Source organism: Amblyomma americanum, chromosome 1 (assembly GCF_052857255.1).
Source record: "Amblyomma americanum isolate KBUSLIRL-KWMA chromosome 1, ASM5285725v1, whole genome shotgun sequence".
NCBI lineage: Eukaryota > Metazoa > Arthropoda > Arachnida > Ixodida > Ixodidae > Amblyomma > Amblyomma americanum.
This window is the reverse complement of record NC_135497.1, coordinates 381,220,801-381,241,418: the sequence shown is the minus strand read 5'-3', so window position 1 is coordinate 381,241,418 and position 20,618 is coordinate 381,220,801. Positions and strand designations below refer to the sequence as shown.

Here is a 20,618-nt window from a genome sequence, read left to right as displayed (position 1 = left end):
GAAAGTGGTTAACATCGTCTCCGCCTGAACATCGCATATACAAACAACTCGCTGTACCGTTAAAACACATCAACGCTCCACAATGCGCAACTGCAGCTCAATAGGATATGTACAACATATTCTGCTTGAATGCCCAGCCTATGCCGACGAACGTGCTGTTAAGGTCGGCGAATTCGGAGCTGAGAAGGATTACTGGAAAACCAACATGATGGCGGATGACTCATTGGGAAGACACGCAGCTGCAATGACTGGTCTTGCAGCGGCAACAATGGCGGCGGCGCCAGGTGGGGGAGTCTGCCCTCGGGTCGCTGGAGGGAGTTTTGCTATTCAACGGCCAAGCCTGGGATGTTAATTGAAAGACGGCTGCGACCTGCAAAGAGTTCCCGCGTTTCGGGCAACAGGCTGGGGAGTACAAGGTCATTCAACCACCTGCTGGGAGATGGATGGGCATACATTTGCCACTGTGGCCTAGAACCCGCCACCGTAAGGAAGACGACACGCCAGTTTTCGATGCGTCTATGTCCCTGTCCACCTCGTGGGAACCGGCGTGCCCTGCGGCATCGCCTTCTCTACGGGTGAGCATTTAGGCTTTCACTATGGGGTTTGCCAGGCTTTCGATAATGAGAGAATAATCTTGCACCACTACGAATTGAGTGTTTCTTATATGAAAAGGGCTACTCTCACGACATTTTTGAGACAGGAGAGCCAAAGCTAAGAAAGGCTTAGGTTTATGGGGGTTTAGTGTCCCAAAGCACTCAGGCTATGACAGACTCCGTAGTGAAGGGCTCCGGAAATTTCGACCACCTATGGTTCTTTAACGTGCACTCACCCCAGGTTGTCGAAATTTCTAGGGCCCTTCACTACGGCTCATATGATGGTCATAAGAGAGAGGTTACTTTCACGACATATTTGAGACAGCAGAGCCAAAGCTAAGAAAGCGTGGTCATGGACCTAATGAAATTCTAGAAGTCGGACTTAATCTTTATATACCAGGAACTGTCAGTGGAGGTGCAGAGTGAAATAACAGTAATTGAACAATGTAAAACCATTATTAAATACGTGGAAAATAACGATCAGCATGTAGATATGTAGAACTCGGTACAGTAAGCGGTACGGAAGGCTAAACATAAAGCCGAACAAGAGGAAAAAGCACATAAGGATAGGGAGGAAGCTGATCGGGAGTGGGAAAAGAGAAGGAACAAGCAGAAAAGGAACTAAAGCAATTGGACCTTCAACTTGAGGTGCTACGAGGCGCAGTCCAGAATGAAGAATGCGGAAATTCGACAAAAGCCGAGAGTGAGAAAGCTGAGTGTCCAAGCGGCCGGATGCTCTTTAATGGTAGACCGGGGGAGCCATTTAGGTGCGGCGCGGATCCTGTCCAGAAAACAAAACCGCTAGGAATCACACTGTCGCGGAGCGTAAAGATCTCGCAAAGCATGGAATGCGAAACAGGCGCGTAATCGGCAGGGATGGAAACAAAACTCGAAACCTCTCGTCAGAGGTTTCGAAGAGGCTTGACAGAACGTTGCCAAGCCTGCGCAGCGCGTTGACATGAAACAAAAAATAACGGAAAAGAGCGACCAGCAAACAGGTGAAGCTGAAAAAGGAAAACAGCCGACCCGAAAGCCTTATTATAGGAAATGCCACGCCAGATAGTGGCCGAGTTGGATAAGCGCGACGCATCGAAAAAGAAGTTTGTTCGGCAGTCCAAGCGGAACGGGCTTGGAAAGAAAAAGGTAAAGGTGCCCCAATCTATAGGTTGCTAAGCTCAAAATGAGGTTAGCCTTGAAAGTGTGCACTATACAGAGCAGAACAGTTCCACCGCATGATGTATTACAAATATGAGCCAGGCGAGCTGAAAGGCATGCAGGAAAATGCGCAAAGGCGACAGGATGGTTTAAGAGGTATGAGTCGCTTAACACAGAGGCAGTGAAACATCCACCGGTCGATTGCGTTTAGTTAGTGCGCAGCTGCGATGCGAACGAGATTCTTCATCAACCCGGAGAGTAGTGTACCATTAGTGTGGATGGGAAACTTAACGCAGTCGGTTGTTGATTCCGTTTTGCACGCGGGAGGCTCGCAGCAAAGAGAAGAGCGCGCCATGCTGGAGCATAAAGAAATGAAAGGTTCCAAGCTTCAGTTAACTGTGCTAACTTTAACTGAGGTAAAGAAAGATCGGGTTGTTTCAAAGCATAAAGTAAAGAACCGCATTGCTTGTCAGAGAGTAGATTCTGTTCATGAGACGCGTGCAGATAGGCTCCGTACAGTCAAATTTTGTGACCGCCCTTGCGCCACCTATCGCTGCTATCACGAGACTGCGGGGCAGGGGGAGCGGAAGCTCCGCGGGCTGCAGCACGCTTTCAGATGATTTCACGGCACTGGAACGTTGGCGATTACTACAGAATTATAACAGCAGAAACGTGGAGGCTAACGAAAAGAGTTCAGCTTAAGTTAAGGACAACGCAGCGAGCCATGGAAAGAAAAATGATAGGTGTAACGTTAAGAGATCGGAGGCGGGCAGAGTGGGTGAGGGAACAAACACGAGTTAATGACATCCTAGTCGAAATCAAGAGAAAGAAATGGGCTTGGGGAGGGCATGTAATGCGAAGGCAAGATAACCGCTGGTCCTTAAGGGTAACGGAGTGGATTCCAAGAGAAAGTTAGCGGAGCAGGGGTCGGCAGAAGGTTAGGTGGGCGGATGAGATTAAGAAGTTTGCAGGCAAAGGGTGGATGCAGCTGGCAAAGGTTAGGGTTAATTGGCAAGACATGGGAGAGGCCTTTGCCTTACAGTGGGTGTAGTAAGGCTGATGATGATGATGATGATGATGATGATGATGATGTGCAAGTTTTCGGGTAAACTTCAAAAAACTTCTGTTGGGCCCAGTTGGTGCATGATAATACCACGGAAGATCGATGTGCGCAAAATATTAGACAGTCCACGTACAGTCTAGCGTGATTTGATGGTTATCGCCCGAGCGTCGACCGAGAACAGGAAGAGCGCCATGGCCCAGAATCCTCTGCTGTGGCGAGGGAAGTATCAGGCCATCTTCCCTCACTCTCTTTGCTGTTCCTTAAGCAGCCGCCACTCCCTGCTAGGCAAGCAGCTTTTTAATTTTCTTTTTTGTTGCATCGAACAGGCAGTGATGGTATTGCGCGCGACGTACTGTTCGGTATTATCTGGAATTGGACGCCACGAAGGTGAATCTGGTGTGTGTAACGGCAGTTATAACCCTATGTAAAAATCTTTTTCGAAATTTCATCGGCGGACACAGACAGTATGACGAGGCGATGTTGTGATGGTGTATTTTTGCAACTCGGAAAGTCGTTCAAATGAAGCAGTGCTGAGGCTCCGCCTTACTAAATCGTTGCCACCAATTTTGTTATCGTCCGCGAAGATAAGAGGTAACAAAATCCACATTCGATTGCAAAGAATGCAAAGCTTAGAATAAAGTGAAAGGGCGATAATGTCGTCACGGAGGTGATGGTTGTAGCATGCAACAGCGAACGAGAGAAAGAAGAATGCGAAATCATGACTTTCATTGTTCCAAAACAGGCCGCTAGGCAGCCTAGAACGCTAGGGCTGTCAGTGCTCGCGCGATAACCTTCAAATAGCGCTAGACAGTACACGAGAGAAACGCAAGCACAGGCACAACCACTCCTTAATCGTGCAACGTGGTGGTATGTCCTCGGCGGCCGGTGTTTGGGTTGAATGTAGCCTAGCTTTACTGCCGCGACTATAGCTGTCAACTGGAAAATTTTGAGTTCAAATTTTGTCATTACAACGCATTGGTATTGCATAAAAGCCTGGTGAATATTTGTCGAATTCCGATGGTTTGCTTATGGGGCAGTGCCCTGTCGCGGGGAACAATCCACTGACGCCTGCCTTCGTTGGATGTTCGAGTTTGGATGGCCTTTCTGGAAGCCAGCCCTTCTGCACTGTTCCAAACTCATCTCATCCTGTCCATCGGTCGTCAACGCTGGCCATTCGAAATTTTTCGGGCCGCAGAGGAGCTCTTATGATGCACTACAACGTCGATTAAGGGAAATTCATATAAGACAGTCATGGCTAGTGCAGAGAAAACTGCCTGTTGCGCGACATTGGTAGATATAACATGAGCTTCAGAAATTTGAGCGGCGCCGATAACAGGTTTAGGATGTTACAAAAAGTCTTTGTAGATGTACCCTCAAAACTAAAGTTTTTCTGAAAGAGTTTTTTTGGGAGAAAAAAAGGGAGACCAAGTCGATGGCGCACTCGGGTCAAAATTACAGTTTTACTCACTGTTGGATGCAAACAAGCACATCAGTACGCTACATAACTAATTAACAATTACAGTGTTGTGTACAGCGTTCGTACGGGAATACAAATGCCTCCAAGTTTCTTTTATATAAAAATTCAAACAACCTGCAGAGGTTAAACAAATCTGTCAGATGGTTATGCGTGTGGAAATATGAATACTTTCGACAGTCTGACTGCTTTCTGACAAAGAGTGTGGGTTGTTGCGTTTATGCTGCTGCACTCCCACTAGTGCCCAGGATAAACGCTCTGCTGACTAGAGGTGTGCATTTGACGTCAATAGTTTCGACCACACCTGAACTTAAAAAAAAGACTTGCCGAACTCACTAAACCTCATCCTCATCAGTTGAGGTTGAGGTCCCCTGAGACACCCTCAACGCACTTTGCTGACGCCACTGGTGACCTCACTCAACCTCAAATTTTATAGCTCAGGCCTCTTTCTCGAGCTCAGAATCAAAAAACAGCGATTAAGAAGTTTTCCAGTTAAAACAATTCTGAGAATCCTGGTAGACAGGAAAGCCAAAATCATGATGGTATCATTGTGATTAATAGCTATAATAATAGCAGCACTAAGCGGGCGGTAATTATTTTATAAAGTGTGTACAGAAACTCTTCATGTGCACGCAATACGAGGAGCTTATAATCTCGGATGAACCGTCGGAGAATTTATTGGCTCCGGTCAAGAGCGTCCCTTACACGGTTGTACCAGTACGTCGGAGGGATTTTTTTCATTAAGTTTGCTTCACTAACGATTTGTAGGCTTATCCGTGTCAATGCATCGTTTGCTCTTGTTGTATTAGAAGCGTCTCACTCATTCAGGCAATATCTGGGAATTAACAAACACAGACCTTCTACACCATCTACCAGAAATGGGGAGGGGGTGGGGTGGTATTCACGACACTCTTCTTAGACTTTTTAATAGTTAGCGAATGTAAATAAAATGGTCGCCAATATACTTTCCAATGTGGCGGCTACGCAGGCGCATATCAGGATAATTTGATTTTCTAGCTTTATCTGGCATAGCGGGGAGGACTCAGCGGAGATGAAAACTTTGCCACACAGCACGCTCTTTTCAGTCCTCTGTAGGCTCCCTTCGAAAACACTTAACAAGCTACACCTGTAGTACGCCAACAGAGGCGCGTTGTATTTATGCCTGTGTGGAAGCCAGCGGCATCTTTTATTAATGTGAAACCATTAGATGGCTGGGTTTCAAGGCCATATGCGCCAAAAAGTTTTCACAAGAAACGTTGCCATGTGATGTCACGAGCCGACGTGTTACCAAATGAAGATTATGACGTCAGATAAATAATAATTCTAATTACATACAAAAACCAGAGTATGCGATTATAATATATAATGTGATAATATAATGGTCAGACTAATTAGTATTAGTGATGATATCATGTGTGTGTGGAGTCATGCCAGGTCACGCGACTTTCACGTATGTGACATCACACTAAGTCACGCGACTACCATCTTATGCCACGTCATACCAGGTCCCCAACAACATTTCAGGGTTCATATGGATCCAAAATTGGTGCACATGCGCACATGACGCATTACAAAGAGTGCCCACCATCCGGTCCACATTACTGACATTCGCATTGTCCAGAAGGTAAACGTGACAGTTCTCATGAACGACATACTACAACGCTCATGCAACGACACATGCTGTTGACCTTCGAGATGATGGTGATGGTGATGACGATAGTGTATCTTTATGAGCGCCTGAAGTCTGATATGTGGCTTCCAAATTAAACATTGCCAGAATATCGATAAAATATTGTACATTACCCAGCAACCAAAGACAATAATTCTGCCGGAAAATAGGAATATTTGCAGCTACGATTCCGCCACTTCCCTCAATAGGGCGATGCAAATGGTTTCGAATTCGTGGGAATTCCCCGATGACTCGCTGATCCCGGGGCACTTTGCGGAAACGGGCTACATTATGTTTTCGAAGACTCTGCCGACTACTGAAATCACACGGGTCAAAACAACTGGCCCAAAGTAGGCAGCCTGAACCGCTCTCTCTGCCAAAAGTACCACGGCTCTCCGCTCAAATTTCGCCGACGCGAAATCTCTTTCCGCCCCCCCCCCCCCCCACCGATAAAAAAACACCGTAAAAATACTGACACGCCTAATTAAAATTTTGGGTAAAATTCAGGAAGCAGTCTGAGGCAATCTTCTTTAAGTCAATCCCTTGTTTTCCTTCAAAACTGAACTGAGCAATGGTACGCCCCCATACTCGACGTGTTTTCCCGCGAGCACCGCGTGAGGATTCCGCTAAGCTGTTTAAGGCGAACTCTCGGTCTCTGCAAAATAGTTAAAGGAAAGATAGATTACGGTGTGGGTACTGCCTGGTCGTCTGCAAGGCAGGCCGTCAACCCAACTGATCCTATATGAGAAAAGAAAAAGAAACAGAGAATGATTACAAACTTGGAAGTAAACATCACACACTAAAAACAGAAGTGTACAATAGTGTGACCCATACAGTTCATATTAGAAAGTTTGAAGCAGCCCCTCAGCAGACCAGCGTCAGCACGTCAACAGTTCTATTCACATATCTTCATTAAAAAAAGCAAAAAGAATCAACTACATCATCATGCAATTATTACAGTGTTGGATATTTTTACCGCTACAACACCGGTGTGCTGGAACGTTCGCCCCGTGCTGATATTTTTCGTCATATGCCTAATTCCGAGAAGGAGCAAGGCACACGACAACATAGAGATGTTATTCGGAAAGATATAAAAGTGAAATTATAGTTAAATCTGCTTGCATTACCGAAAGGCAATATACAGAAGTGGTGTGAGATTCGGAAGGGGAAGACACCGATCAAAACCTTCGACGATGTTGTACAGGCTTTTATGGCTTCATGCATTTTTCATCAAATCAACTGGTGTTACTGTTATGAACCGCCTAAATAACTTTCTCTCGCATGTTCCGACTGCTCCAGTTTCTCTTAAGTTACCCGCCGTGGTGGCTCAGTGGTTAGCGCGCTCGGCTACTGATCAAGAGCTACCGGGTTCGAACCCGACTGCGGCAGCTGCGTTTCAATGGAGGCGAAACGCTAAGGCGTCTGTGTGCTGTGCGATATCAGTGCATGTCAATAATCCCGAGTTGGTCGAACTTATTCCGGAGCCCCCCACTACGGCATTCCTCTCTCCCTTTCTTCTTTCACTTGCTCCTTAATCCTTTCTCTTACAATCTTAGCGTGCGGCTCTGGTGTCCGCCTATATGTGAGACAGATGCAGCGCCATTTCCTTTCCCCGAAAACCGTTTTTTTTTTCACCGTGTAATGTACAGCAGTATCCTCTTTACTTGCTTCTAACGCAAGAGCCCTGACGTGAGCGGCGGTAACGACATGAACAAGAAGCAGTCTTGCTTTGGGCCATCCGTGCTGCTACCAATTTATTGCGTGCTTGGTGGACTGAAGGACGAAAGGAAGGAAGGAAAACGTTTATTGAGTTCTAGAGAGCAGGTGAGCAATTTATTTGAACTTATTTGTTTGCGGCATCAGATAAAGCTAACTGTGCTCTGCGCGCTGCCGGGAATTTGAGGCGACCGCCAGCCAGCTGGGACTGCAACGCCACCGGGGGAAGAGAGGAAGGGAGATTGGCGTGCCATGAAAGCAGCACTCCTTCGAGGAAGACCAGAGGGGTGCGCACTCCTGTAGGCTCAGGCGGAACGGACATTACGGCGCAGCACCAAAAGCTAAAATCTCATTACAGAGGGAGAGCAGGGGCACTCAAGAGCAGTCTCACAAGTGCCCTCACAGGAGCGGCGCCTTCCAGTGGGAGAACAAGAGCAGAAGCACTTAGTTCCAATGGTAGACCTTTCGTGGTTTCGCTTAGCCGATAGCAGTCGACTGCAGTCCGGGCTGTTCCCTCTGCAAACGCGAGAGTGGAGGAGTTACATGAAGAAAACCTCATATCTTTGCTGTTTTGCTTGTCTTTTTCGTCATCGGTGGCGTCGAACATAGCAGCTGCAAAGCGTCAACGCTCGGCTGGCTGCGGAGAATCTGATGAGTTTGAGCCAGATGAGTCTGCGGGAGCGACGGAAGAGTGGCATCGCCTTGCCGAGGTGCTGTATTTATTCGACGACGGCGACGATAGCAGTCGCAGCAGAAGTATGACCTCTGATTCGAGATCTAGTTCGTCGTCCAGCACGCGGGGAATGCTGGTAAAACAGACGCGGTAACCTGGCTTACTGCTCTTGAAGCGCAGTGGCTGTTCCAGTGGCGGGACAAGTACTCCAATCAGCGTGCTACTGCACTGCTCCTCCCTGCTCGATGCCTCTTCTCCCGTCCGCCCTTGAAATACGAAATAAGAGCGGACTGTGGCATCCGGTTCTCCAAACAGGGGAAACCGAACACCAAGCCTCATCGCATCAACACTGCAGTGGTGCGCTCCAACTCTATTTCAGAAGCGGTACTGCTCGAAGTTAGTCGCGGCAACTGCAAAAAATTTCGACCTCACCGAATGACGTCCTTACTCAACCTTAAAATCATGCGTGAGGCTGAGGTCTGATTTCTTGACCTCACATACAAAAGTTCGAGCCGTCGCCGACCTCACGTCATCTCCACCTCGCGGCGTGAGGTTGAGGTCACCTTGAGGTTCTGGTCGACCTCAGAAAGTCGAAACCTCATGAGGTTGGCCACCATTTCTACTGATTACCTTCCACAGAGTGTAGCGTTATTCTGATGCCGCATGTGGTCATGGGTTACAGGTTACGGAGAGCCGTGTGCTGCCAGTATTGAGGTTCTAGCTGGTCTCGACGGCACGGAGAGCGGGATCTTGCCGCGCTTGACGCATCATTTCCGCTCCGGGATTTGGCGCTAGGCCTCAGCAACCCTATTTGCGCGACCCGGCTTATTCACGAGGTTACTCAAGGCGTGTTAGCCGTCTCCTGCGTCCAGATTGTTTCAGTTCCGACAATGCGCGCCGACCAATCCACTTCCCTCGGCGCACTGACGCACGATTAACGCACTGTCGCTCTCTTCCTCACTAGTATCCCTCGCTGCGCCTTTCCCGCCGTTGATAGGTGTCTTATTGTTAGATAAGGCTACAGCCAATTGAATTTCTTAACTCTGGTGACGTATCTGATGACGTCACTACTCCCAGCCAACCAGGATGTTTCGATACAGCGCTTACGGCGCTGGGTGTCTGCTCCGGGAAGGTTCTTGACCATTGCATCGAAGCTGCAGCAGCCGGCCCACCGGTGCTCTGGAAGTAGCCCGCCCGGCTCGCGACGGAAAGTTCGGCGGATGGACGCCCCGCTCATATGCAGATGTTTTTCCCCCAAAGTTTTCTAATAGCGGGAGTAGAAGAAAGAAAAGCCGGAGTACCCCGCCGCGGTGGCTCAGTGGTTAGTGCGCTCGCCTACTGATCCGGAGTTCCTCGGTTCGAACCCGACCGCGGCGGCTGCGTTTTTATGGAGGAAAAACGCTAAGGCGCCCGTGTGCTGTGCGATGTCAGTGCACGTTAAAGATCCCCATGTGGTCGAAATTATTCCGGAGCCCTCCACTACGGCACTTCTCTCTCTCTCTTCCTTTCTTCTTTCACTCCCTCCCATATCCCTTCCCTTACGGCGCGGTTCAGGTGTCCAACGATATATGAGACAGTACTGCGGCATTTCCTTTCCCCAAAAACCAATTAGTATTATTATTAATAGCGGGAGTATATACGCTCCGCTCCTGTAGACGGCAGTCGATGAACTCTGGTTCAGCAGCAGGGTAGCAGCCCTGGAAAAAAAGCGGTATATGGGACAAGATTCTGCTCCATCGGAAGCCGTTTACAGTACTCCTTTATTTCTAAATGTGTGGCTACGCACCTATCCATCGGGTTTTTTCGTGGACGGACTTGGACTTCATTCACATTCTCTTGGTACTTTTTTAACGACTGCCTTAGAGCTCCTATTTTTTAGCGCTTTCATCGCCGGACATCTGTCGTGGAAATTACTAGCGCGAGTGCACGCGTGACGAAAACGAAGACAACACGCTTGCTGACCGCCATTGAGGCTGCCTTGCTTCGCGACTCTGCAACTGCAGGGCTGGCGAAGCGCTCGCCACCGACGACAACCCGTTCTATTCCACCCCATCAAGATCTCTGAAAAGGTCCCGGTGTTCAAGAATGCTCCAACGGGCGTCGTAGCAACTACCGCGCTACGGGACCCGGTTCTGGCGTTTACTGAATCCACGCGGCAGCGTCGTCGGTATTTAAGGTAAGGTTGCCCATTGCGAGTTTATTCTGTCTGCTCCGTGCACTGAAGCCCAACTCTTTTAGTGCGTAAATATCGGTGCTCTTTGGAGCGAAAGCTCTATCTACTCGAGGTGCAACTGCAGAGTTTCGCCTCGCTTCGCTCGTTTTACCTTGAAGCCCGGCCAAGGTCAAGCCAAGTACACACCCCCTGGACGAACGATGTGTAACTGTGAGCCACGATATGCGCGTATTGTATGGTCATAGCTAATGACCAGCAACCACGCGACCAATGAACAATGGTCACTTGACCTTTGACTTTGACCTTTAAAGCTAAGATTCGGATCGCTTGATGTGACGACATGTAATCTCAACTGCTCAATTTACCTTTGAGCACGACAGCCAAGCCTTGGCAGAAAACACCAGCCAAGCCCCTCTTTGCACACTTTAATCGAACCATGTGTATTCGTCTAACCATGCGAAGCCATGCAGAATCAAGCTTTCGCTCGTCTACTAGTTTCAGCCCGGTTGAACCTAAGCCAATTTTTTGCAGACCCTAACACAACGACCGAAACTCCCATGGCTACGGAACACGAAGTTCGCCTCTTCGCGCACAACCTGTGGCAAGACCGCCTGGCTGGACTTCAGCCGCAACCCCGTCGGGTGGATCAGGATAACCCAGGCAGTGGGGTGGCGGTGGTCGGCTCTTACCTCATCGAGGAACACCTGATTGTCTTTGCATTCGCCGCTGGGAGTGTACTCGGCATGCATCTCAAAGGAGCCTTGGACAACAGGGGGGCTATTGATGCAGCCATAGCACAAGTAAGGAAATGTAGGAAGGGACCTACGAAGGTGGAAAGTGTAGCTCACGTCCTTTCATGGTGTTTGCCACATGAAGAGAGGACTGCGCTATTCGAGAATTCACGAGTGGATTTCTGAAGTACGACGCCACAAGAAAGCGCTGCAAAAATTCATTTATATGAAACGGCTGAGTGAGTGGCCATGACGACTAACAAAAGCGGCATATTAATGGCGATTCGTACTGCTGAGGCCTCCATAGCATGCTTGCATGAGGACTTTCGAGCATAAAACATTCTTGAAAATGTATTTTTTAGTGGAAGTTATACAAAGGAAAGAAAGTCTGTATAATGCATGCGCACATTAAGTGGAATCGACTTGGTCGTTCATGCCTGTGCGACACTCGCGTCTTCGGGAATTGCGAACACATTATTTTCGAGCAAGTCTTGTAGTTCAAGAGAACATGCAATACAAACACGGTATTTGCTTCTTGATAAATGACAACGTTAACAGCGCAATACGAAACGGAACGACCTACACTGAACTAATGAATGAGACGTGTCGGCAAGCACACCTGTTTTCTATTCCAGTCGCTATTTGTAAAGCGCAATAAGCTGCTTCTACATAGCTGATTCAGCAGCCTTGTTACTGCCGTCACGACGCTTGCTGGCTTGACTTTCAACTGTGGCAGTAAGGCTTCAGAGTGCGCAGCCGTCCACGCTATCACTCTCACCGTCCATTGTGCTTGACAATAAAAATCATAGCGCAGCCACGCGACCTCGCTTTCTTGTCCACTTCAACACCGTAGTTGTTGCTGCTGTCAGTCAATCCTATAGTGGCTCAAATTCGTTCCTTGTGCTGAGGTTAACGTGCCGAACATTCCAGGGGCGCGTCTCGGCCTTACACGGCCGCATGGCTTCCGAGAAGATGGCCTGTCTTGTAGAATATATAATGAAAATATAAACATCCTTGCATGAAGAATTAAAAATTGCGATAATTTTCAATGCCAGGTTTTCGATGCTTGCTTCTGAATTGCGTGCTTTCTTGAAGGACATTCTTTCTTTTCAATTTCGGTGAGGGATAAACTTTTTTCTTTCTCGCTCTTCGAGGAGGACGAGGAGTGCCTCCTCTCTGCAACCCACCTGCACTGCCACCCGGGAAAGAAAATCCTCACAACGGATCTTAGCCAGCTCCGCAGTCGTGGCATTCATGGCTGCCCAACCTGGAACATCTGCCGCGACTACCGGCCTTGGCTGTACCACTTCCCGGACAGGCGCCAGCAAAAAGCTCTCCTGGTTCCAGGCTTCGCGTGAGTTAAGAATCTTCTAATTTTGACTCTTTTTCCACTCCGGCTGCCCGGCGGTTAGCGCCCTAACTCGAGCTGCATCTTTTAAGAGTGAACTAAATCCACGTTTGCCCTCCAGCTCTTATATCAGCTACGTATTCAATAGGAAGCGTAAAACCGAGCTGCCCTACTCCTCAAGATTCTCAAGGAGCACTTAACGTCAACATGGGCATTAGAAGAAAACTAGAGGGAAAAAGAACGCGTATTTGAAAAGAGGACAATAGATTTATGTTACTACAGCCCAAATGATGTATTAATTTCTGAAACATTACCACCGTGGAATGCGATGATGTTCCGCACATCAGTTACCGTCAAGCGCAAACAACAAAAAATGACTGAAAGCAATCTGCATCCGCCTCAGGAAAGTCGATACCATTTTACGTGCTAACCGAGGAGTCTGTACAAAAATGACGGTTTTCATGAAATCGCCACTCAGTCCTCGGACATTCACACGGATCCTAGTTGCTTAATCGCAGAAGCGTGAAAGACACGTGTCCCCATATAGCTTGATTTTATGCCGGCGTCACTAAAACCGGTTGTGCGATTGAGCTGTGTTCGTTTTGAGCACTATTTAGGCATATGTGCTTTCCGTTTGAACTAATTTAATGATAGACACTGGATATAAATGACCAATTTGGCCAAATTTTTCGATCTTTCAATTTTTCCGTCGTGGCCTCGGATCATACGTTTTGTGACGAAACAATGTGGTGAAATATACAGTACGAACTTAACAAGACATCCTTTTTTATGTTTGGTCGTCACTAAAATTGGGAGCAACTCGTTCTCCGGATTGTTCTGCCGCATCGCGAATTTCTCTTGTTTCGACGACAGAGCACCGTCGTCGTCGTCGGTTTCACCGTGAAGAGGAGAAATCAGAGCTGCCGGTGGCCCAATGCCGCATTTTACTCAGCGAAAGCAGAAATTAACGACCCGATCAAGTCGCAGAAAAAGCAGCGCTGCAGTACGCTCCTTCAGAAACGGGGTCGCCTCTACGTTGGCTGAGGAGCGTGCCCATCGCCGGCTAGCTTAAAGGCGCGCGTCAAGTTCCAGCGGCACGCCCATGCGTCGTCTCCTATGAAGCTTGGAATTATGCGGGGCTGCTTCGGTGAAGTGTTTCTCGCCTTCACTGTGCGCGATTGGCAAATACTGCAATATTTCAGCTGCAACTGCTTCTTTTTGTTTTGTTGCGTTTAAGACGCTCGTTATTCTCCAACTGAATATTGGCCGAGGCGGCCCTCGCCAGTGCACTATCGCGCTGCACTTTAGTAAGGCGCGCTGCTCACAAGGATTTTGAGCATTTGAGACTTTTTTTTCCAGAAATCCAAGATAAACTGCGATCTTGATTTTTTCAGCTTGCACTTTTTCTGCAGTCGATATTACAGATCTCTTCGTCATTTGATAAAAATCAACAACTTAATTATGATTTTTGTGCTTGACTCCTGGCATGCTGAAGAGTGAAAAAAGCTCTTACTTTATATGCGTCCGCGTATGTTTCCGTGGTAGCGTGTATGCGAGTGAGAGTTTGTGAACAAATCTGTGAAAGAATTTTTATATAATATGTTTTGATCTAAAGATCACCGCTAAAGCTCAATTTTCATCTACCTTCAATCCACAGAACAGTGCTTAACATGCTTACAAGAAATACTAGTACGCTTTCTTTTTAACGATATAATAATCCCGCCTTGACATAAGGAGTGCATTAGTTGTCATCGCTTGGAAACTATAACATCTAGCCTAATATCAGATGCCGTGAAGTCTTCAATCGAGGTTATATATTTCGAACGAATACAGTAACATTTCATGCATAAACAAAGAAAATAGTTCTTATACCCAGAAATTTTGAATGAGAGTTTTTCAACGGGAAATTGTTTGTGAACGAAACTTTTCGCATATCGTAAGACTCAACCGTCACGATTAAAATATCTGCAGATCCCCACTCGCTACGCCTTTAGTTGTCTCATATTTACTGTCAAAACCGCATCCATTGGTTTCCTACAGCACTATTAACTACTCGATGCGAGCGCTGGACAAACATTAAAAGTAGAATTTTGTTACGTATCGGAGACTTGGATCATTGCCATAAATATGTTCATAACAGCATCTTACAATACTCTGCACTTGCCTCAGTTATTGTTAAAAACGTATCCCAGCGGTTTTCTGTGGCACAGGGAGTGCGCGCCACAAACTTTTCAAAGCAACATTTTTGTGCGCATCGGAAGGTTACACCATTGCCATCGATATGTTTATAACAATACGTTACAATATTCCACAGCTCCCCTACAATTCAATGCGGTGTCCAGGAAAGCTCGACTTGAATTGCCGCGTCCTCCCTTAAGTATGCTGTTCTCAGTCCGTAAATTACTATGGTTCTTCTTTTAAATCTATGTACTTTTCTCGTAACGGCAATCGGGGCGTACAGCAAGGCTTCCATGGCGCTCAAAAGACCGTTACACTTTGCCTCATGGTAACATTTTTTGTGATTATCCTAGGCTTGGCGTTGGTGTAAGGAACCTCTACAAGGGTTTTTTTCTCACAAATAGACATCTTTCATTTCTGGAACTTCCTTTTGCTTTAGATTTCTTTGAAGAGAGTCAGTGAAATAAAACAGGATCTACTTAAAGAAACCTGCCAACCTGAGGTGACCAACCTGTTTCTGAGAACTGCTGTGCATTTAGTAGGGGTAGTTCTCCTGTAAGGCATTGCCGGGGGGAAGGTTTCGGTGTATCTCTTTTCTTGAGTGTCGAAGACGTGTAAAGCTGGAGATTTTTCATTATCAACATCACTGAGGAAACAATCGGGCTTTTCCGCACTATGCCGAATTATGGCCTTCCAGGATGTACGAATCGTCGAAGGAGGATAGGGTTGTGCATATGCCCTTTCGCCAGGCATTTCACCTCAGTAGAGGCAAACATTTGGCCGCAGGAAAGCGTGTAGGTAGGTAAACTCTTTTATTGCGCCCAAAAACAGGGGACCAGTCAAAGGTCCGGTTGCGCTGACTTAGAGTAGGTCGGCGGGGATCCTTTGGGATGCCGCGGCCTCCACCGCGCGCTGGATAAGCCAGCGTTGGTCTGCTGGCTTGGAAGTACACAGGAGAGACTCCCACGTCTCTGGTGTGTTTGCGTTGTCTGTGTTGTAATGTGTACAAGTCCACACCATGTGTATGAGTGTGGCCGGAGTTGAGCAGTGTTTACACATGGGGGCTATCTGTTCCGGAAATATCCTGCTGTATAAGAGGGGGTGTGGGAAGCTGCCAGTTTGTAGTTTGCGCCATTGGACGGCCTCGCGTCTTGTTAGATCGCGGTGTGCGGGAGGATATGTGCACCTTTGGAGTCGGTAGTGCTGGAGTATGTCCGTGTAAGTGGTGAGTAGAGAAGCGCGTGGGATATTAGTGTCAGCGGAAGCAGGGTGGCTGATCATACTCTCGGCTCGGCAGCTGAGATCTCGAGCGAGAGTGTGTGCCTGGGCGTTTCCGCTGAGCGACTCGTGGGCTGGAGCCAAAAGAAGTAAGCGAGATGTGGAAGAGGGTGCTGTAGAACGTAGAATGTGTAACGCCTGGCAAGAGATACGGCCAGCATCGTAATTGCGAATAGCCTGTTGAGAGTCACTGATGACGACTTTGGTATTAGGGTCGGCTAGCGCGAGCGCAATGGCAACCTCCTCAGCTGCGGTGACTGTTTCTGCATTGCGAATGCTGCAGGCTGTGTACCAGCTGCGGTGAGGGGCGAGAGCTACCGCCACCATCGCTGGCCTCGATGGATGGTAAGAGGCGTCCGTATACGTGACGTCCGGACGTCCGCTGAAGCGTTTCTCGAACTGACGAACCCGGTCGGCCCGTCTCTCGGCGTGGTGTTCCGGGTGCATCCGTTTGGGAATGGGAGGAATGCGGAGATTTAGGCGATATTCCGATGTAAGTTCAGCGTAACTTGGGGCCGATCTCGGCGGGGAGATCCCAACTTGCTGCAGTACCGCTCGGCCAGCGTGTGTGAGTGAGAGCCGCTCATACTGGGCAGTGAGGGTTGCTTCGATCAGTTCGCTCACGGTATTGGAGATTCCGAGAGCCATGAGCTTATCGGAAAGCGTGTACCACTCATTGGAAAACACTCGCTCTACACAAGGCGCCTCCTGCTTGCGAGCCGTATGCTGGAACTACTAGGTTTTTTCATACTGACAGCAAAGATTCTCTTTTTCGGTAAACGTTAATCGCAATTGTACGGACGTAATGTGGCCATCCTGCCGCACTATGTCAGCAAGGCTTAAGTCGGAAGAAATGTTTTTCATTTAGATTAATTGTCATTCACAGCTGAATTAGCATTGAAATTCCAAGTTTGTAATGAAAGGACCAACAATCAACATATATCACGCCGTAACAACTAGTGACATTGATCTCTAATGGAACATTTACTAATACTACGCTAAAAACGTGCGGTGCGGCAGCTTAGTAGGAATGCCTTGCTTTTGCACAAACCTTGAGTACTCCACCATGCCCAACTACAGGTAGCAGGTCAGTACATGACCCTCCAGCACTGCTCAACATGTGGGGCAGCAGAGACCACCGTCATGCAAGGCATGTAAGAGTCCCCCAACCCATGGCAGCTCCCCCTATACCGAACCCATCCCCGTCCTCATGGGACAACGGCTTGCTCAACCAGCTGGCCCAACATGGGTAGTAGACTGAGCGCTTCGTGAGGCCCAGACCCGTGACCTCTTGGACAGGTGCCAGGCTACCCTTGAGGACCTTATGTACTTTTGTAATAATAAAGTTGTTCCTCCTCTACTCCCTGAAGAAGTTAGTAGGATGCATTAACTTTTCGAAACAAAGCCGCATCTCTGCGTCCGCGGATGACTCTCACAGTCTAAAAACAAAAAAAACGCCATCGTAGAGCCCAGAAGCACAAGCGATCAATTTCTGGAGGTAAGGCATTATTGGTCACCAGAGTTGTCCTGAATAAGAAGTCCAGAACACTTATCGAGGTCTGAACAGCGACTGGATCGTCAGGCAGCTAGGAGCTTTAAGAATAGGCTGAGCAACTTCCGGTATCTTATCACGTTTAATGATACCAGTATTTCTGCACAGGTGGCGTAAAGGATTCTTTTCTCTCTTTTCTGTGTTTCTTGGGGATCTGTTTTTGCAGGTGCGTCAAGCTCTGCAGGAGGGTTTCTGAAATAAAGACCTCCACCATCCGCTGTGTTCCACGATCAATTTTGTGTTGCTATTTGCAGATGTACCCGTTCCTTTTCGCGTTGGTCAGTTTCTCTGGTGAACATGTAATGAGACGCAAGGCATACACTGCCGGTTTGTACTCACATCTTGCCCTTTCCAGCGAGATACTCTGTCGTGCCCAAGCGTTGCCTGGGTAAATCTTAGCGCTGATTAACGCACACGGGAAAGACGAGACGTCTAGCGACGCGAGTACCTTGCACCTACATGGAAGGCGATCCATCGGGCCCTCGTATTTTTGTGTGAAGCGTGAAGAGTGCTCAGAGATGGTGCCGTCGTTTTCACCGCAGAAAACTAAAAACAAAGAGGGATGGTCAAAGTTGCCCTGTGTAGCTTATAATTCTCAGAAGAAAGAAAAGCTGGCTGGTGTTTATAGTGCTGAGTTCTGAAAAGATGTCAATTTTTTCATTCGTATTCCTTCCAAACCACTAGTGAGAGCCATTTTCCTGCTCTGAATCTTTTCATAAAAAGCCTTTGCATTTAAATTCACAGCTTCTCAGAGGATTGTCCCAACGTGTTAACATAGCAGTAATCCGTGAATCTTGACGCTTTAAACTACGTAAATTAACAAGGTATTCATGCAGGTGGTTTAATATCGTACTTTTACGAAAGCATTGCTTAGGAAGCCTAAATTTAAAAGGCGAAATCTGGGTAATGGAATGCGCTACAGAGCGCATACTACATGAATGGCTGACAGTCCCAGAGGGTGGGGTTATATTCATGGAGTTCATAGATACAAAGGAAACACCTGGCTTATTGCCGGTGACTGCGGCAGGTATCGTCGCGCTCTTGAAATTTATGCCAATAAACTCTGGATGTTCTCGCAACTGTTCTTCACGAAATGCGCTGGTTATAAAATTTTGTTCCTTCCTGCCCTTGCACTTCCAGCACAGCTCTTTCAGAGAATATCTAATTTTAAATTAGGTCACTTAAGCCAAAGCTGTTTTTTCGGAGGTGACAACGATTAGAGCCTTAACATCGCTGCAGAAACGCAGGAACCGCAGGGAATAATACCAGAAGCAGCGCAGCATTTTAGTTTTATTTATTTATGTGTAATTTATTTTTAAAGTCATAATGGGCTCCATAGAGGATCATTGTGTGAAGTGGGCATGCAGAATAAGATGACGCAAAAAGCAGCTCAAGCATAACTGTACAATAGGAAAAGTATGTAGTCTGAACAAAAAATTGAAGCCACAAAATTGCACAAGAGTTCGGAAATCACATTAAATGATGCTGTTTTTGACGCCCAGAAATATTTCTATCGCAATTCGGAGAATGCATGCCCACTTTCAGTCGCAGTGTGCAAACCCAGCCACAGGACCGTGCCGTCTTCGGATGCATCAGCCAGTGCCACACTGGGGCAATGGTGTCCTTTGTCGTGTGGCAAGAGCACCTCCAAACAGCCCTGCAGCACCAGGAGGTGCGCTTGGCGCGGCAGAGCTCTTCACTGGTGAGATTGGAGCTGGCCCGTGACACCGCCCTTCGCTCGACATCAGGGCATGCAGCAGGGCTCCGAGGAAGCGCTGAGCGTCCTGCACCGGCATGGCGGCGTCACCACGTGCGCTGACCTCCCGCCCAGTATCCGCAGCTGCGTTCTGCGGGGGCAGCCTGAGCCACTGTGGTGGCTTCTTGGTGTCGGCGGCGCCCGTCCAGGATTGGCCTGGACAGTGACCGGCACTATTGCGTCGCTAATTTCATTTTATAAACAATTCAGTTATCATCAGCATATATACTGGGAAGGGAAGAGAAGAAATTAAAGAGAATTTGGCAGGGGGACGTCGTAGTGAATTGTACCTCTGATGTCGTCAGTCGGTTCGGCCAGTCGGGGAGGGTGGGGGGCAACACTGACTAGCAAATTGGACTGTTTTTCTTGAACCAGATTTACTGTGCCAGCAGTAAGAGTATCTATACCGCACAAAGCCGGCGCTTCTCTGTCCGTAAGCAGGTTTGAGTGCGGAAGCCAAATCTGCAGCTGCGCCGCTACTACACCACCAGACGAAGCGCCTGGAAGTAGCGTTCGTTGAGGCGAGAACGCACGGAGTGGAGTGAAGTAGAGGAAAAGGGTAGCCCACTTAGTGGGTTAGTGCGCCAAGCGACGTGTAGAGGTACCAATGACCTGACATCGTTACGCCGCTCCGGAATTGCACAACAGTTTGCTCTATGGAAGAGGGGGAAAGTCCGCTATAATTGCAAAGGCTCAACCTCGAAATGTAAGCAGAAGTGAAGGAGTGTACAGGGGAGGCCGTTAGTGAGCGAAGTGGAGAATCAGAACTAGTGTTTTCCGGTTGGGTGGAAACAGGGATTGCTAGAGCGGCCAAAATGTACAGAGCGAAAAGAAGCAGAGTGAAATGAAAAGACACCCTGCTGTCTCATCTCCATCGCATCAGTTCGCATGGTCACCCATCATTTTTAAACATATTGACACGTAAAAACAGTATACACAGCACCCGTAAAAACAAAGTTCACTTAGAGGTACGTCTATCTAAGAAATCACTTTGTGCTTATTTCCCATATATCGCCATGCGGTACGTTTAGTCAAAGCATTACAACGAAGAGAGACAATGACCCAAGCATAAAAGCAGAATATGAATCCGCAACGTGGAGTAGTGGAATTTCAATTGTGAAAGATTTGTTTTGCAAAAAAAAAACGTTGATTCACGCAGCGAATGGCACGTAAACATACTTGGGGATGGGCCAAGATTCGGAAGTCATAATTGTGAGAAGGCGCAGGACAAAACAAAAGGAAAAGGTAGACGATTACAC

The 20,618-nt window shown here is 47.8% G+C and overlaps 1 protein-coding gene across 1 annotated transcript; it reads left to right on the top strand.

Moving 5' to 3' along the window:
- The first annotated feature begins 10,308 nt into the window (after positions 1 to 10,308).
- On the top strand, positions 10,309 to 19,623 carry LOC144101535 (uncharacterized). The gene is made up of 4 exons (XM_077634704.1): positions 10,309 to 10,519; positions 11,048 to 11,316; positions 12,402 to 12,601; positions 19,149 to 19,623. The coding sequence occupies exons 2-4, from the start codon at positions 11,074 to 11,076 to the stop codon at positions 19,420 to 19,422; spliced, it is 717 nt and encodes a 238-aa protein (XP_077490830.1). The 5' UTR covers positions 10,309 to 10,519; positions 11,048 to 11,073; the 3' UTR covers positions 19,423 to 19,623.
- The last annotated feature ends 995 nt before the right edge of the window (positions 19,624 to 20,618 follow it).